This window comes from Humulus lupulus, chromosome 2 (assembly GCF_963169125.1).
Source record: "Humulus lupulus chromosome 2, drHumLupu1.1, whole genome shotgun sequence".
In the NCBI taxonomy this organism is placed as follows: Eukaryota; Viridiplantae; Streptophyta; class Magnoliopsida; order Rosales; family Cannabaceae; genus Humulus; species Humulus lupulus.
This window is the reverse complement of record NC_084794.1, coordinates 92,995,628-93,005,616: the sequence shown is the minus strand read 5'-3', so window position 1 is coordinate 93,005,616 and position 9,989 is coordinate 92,995,628. Positions and strand designations below refer to the sequence as shown.

At 35.5% G+C, this 9,989-nt stretch overlaps 1 protein-coding gene across 3 annotated transcripts; it reads left to right on the top strand.

Moving 5' to 3' along the window:
- The first annotated feature begins 301 nt into the window (after positions 1-301).
- Positions 302-9,844, top strand: LOC133818231 (snRNA-activating protein complex subunit). 3 transcript variants are annotated; one of them, XM_062250983.1, is made up of 11 exons: positions 302-681; positions 766-818; positions 951-1,017; positions 1,145-1,200; positions 1,499-1,898; positions 2,332-2,420; positions 2,499-2,589; positions 3,267-3,362; positions 8,665-8,790; positions 8,873-9,133; positions 9,479-9,844. In XM_062250983.1, the coding sequence occupies exons 1-11, from the start codon at positions 475-477 to the stop codon at positions 9,758-9,760; spliced, it is 1,728 nt and encodes a 575-aa protein (XP_062106967.1). In that variant the 5' UTR covers positions 302-474; the 3' UTR covers positions 9,761-9,844. The 3 variants fall into 3 exon arrangements, with proteins under 3 accessions (XP_062106967.1, XP_062106968.1, XP_062106969.1); XM_062250985.1 differs by having other exon boundaries at positions 541-681; positions 773-818; XM_062250984.1 differs by lacking the exon at positions 3,267-3,362.
- Positions 9,845-9,989: the final 145 nt, after the last annotated feature.

Genomic DNA, 9,989 nt, shown 5'->3' with positions numbered 1-9,989 from the left:
CAAAGTTAATGACAATGCAATATTGTTATGAATTTAATTAATGCACTATTATTAAATTTTAATTTATCGATATAATTAAATTTTACTTTCAGCTAAACTAATCACATATTCACTTTCTGTTATATTTTCAAATTTAATCTCAATCACAGATTCAGTTTTTTAAAACTCAAAAACAGTTTACTAACATTAAACCAATCACATTTTCAGAAACATGTTTTCAGAAACATGTTTTCAATCACTAAATTCAAATTTTCATCTCAGAATCCCACTTTTCAATCGCGAAACAATCAAAACCTTATTTTTGGAGCGACCTTCCCATTCTAAAGTTACGAAATCGGTGAGATAAAAAAATTAGGGAATGATTTTTCTCGTGAGAATGCTCCAGCAAACCACGCAGAACTAAATTCCCAACTCGAAACCTCGTCTGCTACCCTACCATAGCGGAGCTTATCAGCCTCTCCTTATAAAGAGGATATGGAAGAACTCGGCAGTACGATTGAGCAGAGGGAGAGGCCGGAGACGACGGACGTCGGTGGCAATGGAGATAGGCAAGCCAATAGTGGCAATACTAATGGGGAATCGCTCTCTATTCCTAGGGGCGGACCCCTTTACGTTCCCAATTTGGTGAGTCCACTCACCAGTGTTCGTCACTTTCAGTCTTCTCTTCTCCTCGAACTTCAGGTACACGTTCCCCCCCCCCCCCCCCACTACATCTTTGTTTCGTTTTATTTATATTTTAATCAGCGGGTTCAATTGATGTTCAAGAATTTAGAGTTCGAACTCAGTTTGGATGCAACTCAAGTTGAAGAAGATATTTCGTATGTGTTCATTCTTATTCTTGTGCTATATTTGTTCTTTCTTTTTTAAAAAAATGAAAAATAAAAAAATTGGGACATTTTTTTAAGAAAAAGTTTTGACTGAATTGCTTTATTGGCCATTGCACTGGGCAGAGTCGATGAACTTAAAATCTTCACTGATGAAGAGTTAGTGGATATGGCAATGAAGGAAGCATTTAAGGTTCGTTAATAATTCTTTTGTTCTTTTTGTTTTTCCTCCTCTTAAAGCTCTGAAAAAACCATTTTTATGTTTTCCCAGTTTCCCAATTCAGAGTTTGGTAATTTTTATGGTGGTGAATGATTTGTAGGAAAGTGAAGATGTGGAAAAGCCTTCAACAGTAGTAGCCAGGGTCTCCAACAGACAGTCAGTCACCTAATGCCATAGTATCTTTTTTGTGTTCATAACTCGAGTAGATCTGCACAAGCTTTACTTCTTTAAGTTAGTAACTGATTGTAAATTCTGAAATTGAAAAGACAATATGACACCGTTAGTATGTGTATTTTAAGTCCTATAGATGAAAATTCAAGTCCTGCATTACCTAATTCTGGCTCATGTGTAACAGTTTCATTATCTGTTTTGATCATCATAATCTTTATTCTACTATGTGAACTTGTTAGGTTTAGTCTGAGTAATTCAGTATATCTTTTTGGGTTTTATACAGAACAGAAGATGATCATGAAATTTCAAAAGAAAAAGATGTGTGCTTTGAAAATTCTGTAAACAATACAGATAAAACCGGTGAGAATGAGATGGTGGGCGAAAGGAGCTTAAGGAAAAGCAAAAGGAGAATGGAAAATAATCACGCAGATGAGGCACAGTTCCAGACAGATGATAAAAATGGATATTCAGAAGTTTCTGTGATAGATACTGCTGAAGCTGGTTGCAATGGGGTAATGGGTGGAAGGAGCTTAAGGAAAAGAAAAGGAAGGATAACACAAGATCATGTGGATGAGGTACAGTTAAGAATAGAAGATGATCACGGAAGGTCAAACAATGAGATAATAAGCAAAAGGAACATAACAAAAAGAAGAAGCAGCACGGCAAAAAATCGTGCTGATGAGGTACAGTTTCCTTCAAAATTTATTGGTGTTTTGTGCTCCCTGTTTTTTGTTATTGACTTGTAAAATTTAAATCAGGAATTGGTTTTTTGACAAACTTGCCACTCTTATTTTATTTCATTTCTAAACTTGGTGTTTGAGTGATGTTCTTGTCTTTAGAGGTGACCACACTGGTCATCCTGATATTTTTTAAAACATGTTTGAGAGTTCATGAAGCTTCAGCATTCATAAATTTCAAAGATGCAGCAGTTTTCTTTATTTCAGTCTTATTAAAAAAAATCATTCAAATTAGCTTTCCCACCCCGGTTTCCCACTCCATGGGGGAAAAATTGTTTCGAGTCTTATGATCCATAATCCTCTGTATTGTGATTGGTTATCCTTTTAGTATTTTTGTTATTTATCATCAAATTTACTAACTTTAACGCCATCTTGTCAGGAGGTGTACATTGCTAAGGTACAAGAACTTGCAAAAATAAAACAGAAGCAGGATGAAGATAAAGCATCAGTGAGGCTGCACTCATTCAAGTTCGTAGTATGACTTTGAAACTCATTTAATTATCTCTTCAATTACTTTACTAATAAAATTCTTTTTTATTTCCCTAGTCACAACTGCAGAACAACTAAGTCTGCCACTCCATCCTTTGAGAAAGCTGAAAGGCTAAAGCCCCTCAGGTCTGCAGCTGCAGGAACTAAGGTTTGGTCGTCTGACTTTTTGTTTATTTGCTCTTTTTGCTCAAATTTTGATTGTTTCATTTTCGTAATATTTACTCAGGCCACACCAACATCCTTCTGAATCACATATTTTGAATCTCCTTTAGCTAAATTTACTCCCTTGATCATTCACTCTTTATCTTTATTTAATTCATGATAGAATATATGAAGCTGGATTATATATTTTGTACATTCAGTAATTGAATTTTGATGCTGAGCTGAAAGAACTGAATTCAAACAGAATTTTCATTAGAACTTAGAAATAATTATGGAATCTGATGAGAATCACCTGGCTGTTGATTTTTTTAATATTCTTCGTAGTTTACAGTACTCGCCTTTAATTAAATTCCTCTGTAAGGCTCATCAAATTATGTGAGTTTAAAGAATATAAGTTTCTTTTGTGTAAATTCCTGCTTGAATTCTTCTTTTACCTTCACCAGTTCAAATGGGAATTATCATCTTTAAAAAAAAATGGGAATTATCATCTTCACATATGAACTTGGTTGGCTTGACCATTCTAACTCTACTTCTGCGTTGGGAGTCTCTTTCTTGACCACAAATGTTAATCCCTGTAATTTGATTAAAATGACCTCTTTGAGTCTATTGTGAAGATTGAAAATTCTTAGTTCTCTTTCTCTTCTATGTCTTAATGCAAAGCAGGTGAGGTCATCAGGTAATCATGAATATATTCATGTGGGGCATCCAGAAATTACTCTTTCCATTGAGATATACCACAACAAAAAAAGATGGATTAAGGTATAGCATGCTTTTATTTTATGTATTACCTTGTTGGGAGTAAATGGAATATTGTCCTTTGTGTCTGTTTTATTGATTTGCAAAAATTCATTATAATGTGGTGTAAAAATATTATGAGAGAATAATTCTTGTATATTGATTTTGAGAAGAATATTGTACATTTATAGGCTGCACAAAATAAACTAAATCCTATAAAAAAGGAAAGTATATATGTATATAAAGATCCTACCGTAGTAATCAAATCATAATGATTTGATTTTCATTATGATTTGAATTCCTTAATAAACCTGTCTACACTCTTCCTCAAACTTGACTGTAGAAGTTGATGAGTCCAAGCTTGTCTAATAGGAAATCAGACACTTGCTCTGTCAATCCATTTGTAAGTATGTCAGCCAACTGTTGATTAGTAGGCACATACTTGATACAGATAATCCCTCCATCGATTTTCTCTTAAATGAAGTGACGATCCACTTCTACATGTTTTGTTCTGTCATGGTGAACGAGATTATGAGCTATACTAATGTTGGATTTATTGTCACAATAGAGTTGAGATGTTCATACTTTATCTTCAACTCTTCATATAGTCTTTTTATCCGAATGACTTCACACACTCCATGGGCCATAGCCCTACACTCTGCTTCTGCACTGCTCCTTGCAACAATTGACTGTTTTTTACTTTACCATGTTACCAAATTACCCCATAGGAGAGTACAATAACTAGATGTGGATTTTCTGTCGTCGATTGCTCCAGCCTAATCAGCATCAATGAAAACTTTGACTTTTCGATCACTCGTTTTGTTTTAAATATAGCATTTTTTCAGGTGTTTGCTTTAAGTATCTCAAAATTCTAAACATCATTCAGATGTCCTTGACAAGGAATGCATATACTGGCTTACGAGACTAACAACGAAGGCAATGTCTGGTCGAGTGTGTGAGAGATAGATAAGCTTGCCAACCAGTTGTTGGTATCTTCATTTGTCAATCGGATCTCCTTCGAACATTTTTGTTTTGTTCCCAAGCTCAATAGGAGTTTTACTAGGCTTGCTAACTAGCATTCTTGTTTCTTTTAAGGGGTCAAAGAGTGTATTTCCTTTGAGACACGGAAATACCCTTTTTGCTCCTTGCAAATTCCATACCCAGAAACTACTTTAATGGATCAAGGTCCTTAACTTCAAATTCCTCTGCCATCATTTTCTTGATAAGATTCATTTCTCCAATATCATCATCAGTAACAATAATATCATCAACATAAACTATTAAGATAGTTACTTTCCCATTCTCTGAGTGCTTAACAAACAGAGTATGATCAGTTTGTCCTTGAATGTACCCAAGATTCTTGACCACTTTTGAAAAACGATCAAACCAAGCTCGAGGGGATTACTTTAAGCCATATAGTGACTTGTTGAGTCTGCAGACTATCTTCTTATTGAGAGTTTCTTCAAAACCTGGGGGTTCACTCATGTAGACCTCTTCTTCTAGATCACCATTTAGAAACGCATTTTTTACATCAAGTTGATGTAATTCCTAGTCTAAGTTTACTGCTAGTGAGAGTAGGACTCTGATGGTGTTGAGGGTAGACCTCTTCTTCTAGATCACCATTTAGAAACACATTTTTTACATCAAGCTGATGTAATTCCTAGTCTAAGTTTACTGCTAGTGAGAGTAAGACTCTGATGGTGTTGAGCTTGGCAACTGGAGTAAATGTTTCAGTGTAGTCAATTCCATAAGTTTGTGTAAATCTCTTGACCACCAAACGTGCTTTGTATCGCTCGATAGAACCATCGGCTTTATACTTGATAGTAAACACCCATTTGCATCTTACAATGTTTTTATCGGGGGCAATTCCACTAGGCTCCAAGTGTTATTTTGTTTCAGTGCTTTCATCTCTTCAAGTACAACTTCAATATTCCTGGAATAAAAACACTTGACAAACTGGAGGTGGAAGCTTGAATGAAGATGATAGATTAGAATAAGAAATAAACTTGGAGATAAGATGTTGGGTACAAGACCTAGTCCCTTTTCTCAACGCAATAGGGACATCTAGATTCGAATTAGGATTTGAATGATAATAACCTGACACATTTGAAGATGGAAGTTCTATCACTGGATCTGGCTCTTGACTATGATGAGGATTCATGACTTGATTATTTCTTTGAGAGACATTTCTTCTAGTGTAGACACGTAGCTCTTGCTGTTGTTGATTCAACTTAGGAAGACTTATCCTTGTTTTCATGATTGGATCAGGCTGACTATTTGGAGTGAGAATAGATGGAGCTAGAGTAGAAACTGGAACGACTGAACCATTAGGAAGAGGAGTTGGAGTAGAAGCTGGGACAACTGAGACATTCAGACAGAAGGAGATGGAGTTAGAGTAGGAAGATCTAGCGGTAATCCTAACGGTAGGGTGTCCCACGACCACTGAGCTTTTTGCTCTGGATGAGTCTGCTCCTCTTGAAGCGAGAAGGGAGGAAAATATGGAGTATTGTAAAAAAAACTGACATCACATGAGACATTTTTTTAGTGAGAGGATAGTAACACCAATAACCTTTTTGAGTAGAAGAATAGCCAATAAATATTGTCTTAAAAGCCCTAAGGTCAAGTTTACTACGATCATGAGCATGGATACGGACGAAAGCTATATAACCAAAGGTCTTTCGAGGAAGAGTATTGGTGGAAATATGGGGATAAGAAAGATTAAGTATCGAGTTTGGTGTTTGAAACTGAAGGGGCCAACTAGGTAGACGATTGATAAGATATGTGGCTATTAAGATAGCATCTCCCCATAGATACTTTGGAACATTCATGGTAAACATAAGAGCACGTGCTACTTCCAACAAATGGCGATTTTTCCGCAACACCATTCTGTTGAGGGGTATAAGCACACGAACTTTGATGAAGAATCCCATTTTGTAAAAAGTATGGATCTAAAGTGGAATTAAAATATTCTGTTCCATTATCCGTACGTAGTATACAAATTTTGGTCTGAAATTGTGTCTGAATCATACGGTGAAAATTTTGAAAGACTTGAAATGCCTCGAATTTGTGTTGATGGAGATATACCCAAGTGGTGTGTGATCATCAATGAAAGTTATGAACCAGCATTTCCCATGAGAAGTAGTAACTTTGGATGATCCCCATATGTCACTATGGATTAGGGAGAATGGAATCGTTGGAGTATAGGATCTTGGAGGAAAAGAGGTTTGTGTGTGCTTAGCAAGTTACAAATATCACATCAAAAAGAAATAGAACTTTGATTAGTGAATAAGGACGAAAACAACCATTGTAAGTAAGGAAAACTTGGGTGACCAAGTCTATAATGCCACAATATTATTTTGCTAGAATTGGAAACAGAAGCAGAACTAAGAACTAGATATATGAGATTTGTGTCTTATAGAATATTGAGTCTAAAAGAAATATAGTCCATCATGAATCCTAGCACTGCCAATCGTCCTCCCCAATGATAGTTCCTGAAATTGACAAGAATTGGGCACAAACTTTAGCAACAAAGGGATTATCGAAAGTCAGTTTGCTAACTGAAATCAAATTACACGTAAATGACGAAACATGAAGGACTGATTTAAGGAGAAGACTAGTAGATAATCTAATAGTGCGTATGTCTACAACATAAGACAAAGTACCATCGACAATACGAACATTAGATTTATTAGAACATGGAGTGTAGGAATCAAATAAATGACGAAAACCTGTCATATGGTCATCAATTATCCATGGTACTTGAGAGCCTACCGAAGAGATTAGGGAAGAATAGAGATTATCAGAATGTGCAACAAAACATGAACTTAGATTGTTCCCAAAGGGTGCTGGTGATTGATTAAGAAGGTTGTATGAGGACAAAGAAGATTCTCTGTCATCGGGGTGGCGAATAGGTTGGCTTTCAATGATTGTTGGTTGCGGATGATGGGGGTTGCCAATGGAAACTGAGTATTGCTTAGCACAATGAGCTTCGGCTAGTCCTGGCAGAGGTGACAACAAAGACGAGAAGATATTCTGAGCATCAGAGGGATTGCGATTGCATCTAAGGTTTGAAAAGAGTTAAGGGGCTCATTGGACTGAGAGGAGGCGGCGTTGCTAGTGGCCATTGCCGGAGAAGAAGAACAAGGCAGCGAATGAAAAAAAAAAAAAAAGAGAACCTTATGGCTTTGATACCATGTAAAATTATTATAAAAGAATAATTTTGTATATTGATTTTGCGAAGAATAGTGTACATTTATAGTCTTTACCGAATAAAAGGCACAAGTACAAAATAAATTAAATGCTATAAAAAAGGAAAGTATATATATATAAATAAAGATTCTACAGCTGTAATCAAATCATAATGATTTGATTTTTATTTTGATTTGATTTCCTTAATATATCTGTCTACATGTGTAGTGGAATTGGATTAAAAAAATATTTAGAGGAGAAATATAGAAGAAAATTAGTTTAATTATTTGCCAACAATATTTTAGGTGATAACAAGATGGATGCAAAGTTGCAAGTGTTTTTCTTACCACATCCCAAGTTTCCCAATGGGATTAAGTTATTCCATACTAAAGGGATTATTTAGGTTGTTGGATTAATTTTTTCAATATCATTTCTAAATTCATAATAAAATCACATGATAAAAAATATCAAATCCAATACTATGCAAACGTGGCCTTAATGTTATGACTCAGGTCGTTGGTGTGGGTTGAAATATTTGAAGTAACATAACTAATATGTATACTTTTATTATTCTTAGTGGTATCAAATTTCCGGGATTGAAACATTGTTTTACTCTCTAAGATGCAGTCTTCTATTTTTTCACCACATAATATCCAATACAATCTCTGGAAGCAGCCAAAAAAATATGTTCCTAGTAACAATTTGCATAAACATTCTCAGGCCTCCATGAAAGAAAATCTAATTTTGGAGTTTCTGTTGTAGATTTCTTGTGCATGACACAAGATATGTTCATGCAAAATAGGTCTCCTTAAATTCCGAACTATATTTAAGAAATGGATGTGAATATGAGTTATCTTTAATTGATTTTATATGATCTTATCTCATGTAGATTTTCTGAGATCAGTATTTCTCTGAAAGTATTTCTAGCTTGAAAATATACGAATATTTCTCTTTCAATAATCTTCATTGAGGATGTAGAAATGTTTTCGCTTCTATAGTTGTGAAATATGAATGAGATATACTCCCAAGCAATTTATTTTGTATATTGTATCATGTGTTTGGCTTGCTCTTGCTGCTTTTCCTTGCCATTCATTCCCCAAATGTGCGGTGTCTGATATTTCAATGAAATTGTGTGAAGACCCAGGAATTCTTGGTCGTAGGACAACAAGCATTGACTGAACTGAGAGATAAAATCTACTGTGTAACAGACCATGTCATGCAAAAGGCAGGGCAGTATGATCCTTCAGGATATTTTCTCATAGAGGTAAACCTCCATCTATTCCAATCTTTTTCATGATGCCGCTTTACTTTGATCACTTAACCTAACAAAATGCTTTTGTTTGCAGGATGTTTTTTGCAATGATTTGAGGGATCCATCTGCAATAGATTATAGCGAGCCTATATTTGATTGGCTAAGAAACAATGAAGAAGAAGTTAGCAAAAAATGGGATTGTATAATTACTGGAGAGTTGCAACAAAAGCAGAAGGCAGTTATTGGTAATGTTACAGTCTCACAGTTGCCCCATTTCAAAGCAGTGGACATGCATAAGACGCGGTTTTGTGATTTGAAATTTCGCATTGGCAATGGCTATCTATACTGCCACCAGGTGCATATCTCTAGTGCCATTTTCTCATAAGTTTAAAAGGACTAAGTTTTGTGATTTAAGATTTAGTTTAGACGCTGTTTTGTGATTTGAAATTTCGCATTGGTCAATGGCTATCTATACTGCCACGAGGTGCATATCTCTAGTGCCATCTTCTCACAAGTTTAAAGGATTAGGTTTTGTGATTTGAGATTTGGTTAATGACTGAAATTTCCGGACATCGCTCATCTCAAACTTTAACGCCCCTCTTATTAGACCGTCCTCGCATTTTAAGCTGGTTTCATGTGTCACATTTGTGTCCCCATGTCATGTCGTTTCTTAACGCAACTACTAAAATCTAATGTGCAGGGAGACTGCAAGCACACAATAGTCATACGAGACATGAGGCTTCTTCATCCAGAGGACGTGCAAAACCAGGCAGCTTATCCAATTGTCATATTTCAACTGAAACCTCGGGTGCAAAAATGCTATGTTTGTAATATTTATAGAGCCACAAAGGTGACTGCAGATGACAAGTGGGCTCAGGGGAATCCTTGCTATTTTTGTGAGAATTGTTATTACCTTCTGCACTATAAGGATGGTTCTCTGCTGTATAGTGACTTCTCAGTATATGATTATCTGCATGACTAATTGCTATGATGTGATATAGAATTGCCCCCTCTGTTTTTTAAACTGGTTTTGAAAGTTAATTAGATTATTATAGTTCGAGGGCAATGTGAGAAAGCATTTTGAGCACTGGCACCATCTAGATTATTTTTTAAGTTAATGTTGTTGAAATGAGAATGAAATGAATATAATGTTGTTCATTAAACTTATGCATCATCCCCTTAAGAAGCCTAATGGACCAAATGCTATGGTC

What these genes read in the sequence shown, in the direction of transcription:
- LOC133818231 (XM_062250983.1), top strand. Translation starts at nt 475, where the DNA reads ATGGAAGAACTCGGCAGTACGATTGAGCAGAGGGAGAGGCCGGAGACG. An exon ending in CAATGAAGGAAGCATTTAAG is followed by an intron (nt 1,018 to 1,144) that starts GTTCGTTAATAA and finishes AATGATTTGTAG; the next exon opens with GAAAGTGAAGATGTGGAAAA. An exon ending in CAAAAAATCGTGCTGATGAG is followed by an intron (nt 1,899 to 2,331) that starts GTACAGTTTCCT and finishes CCATCTTGTCAG; the next exon opens with GAGGTGTACATTGCTAAGGT.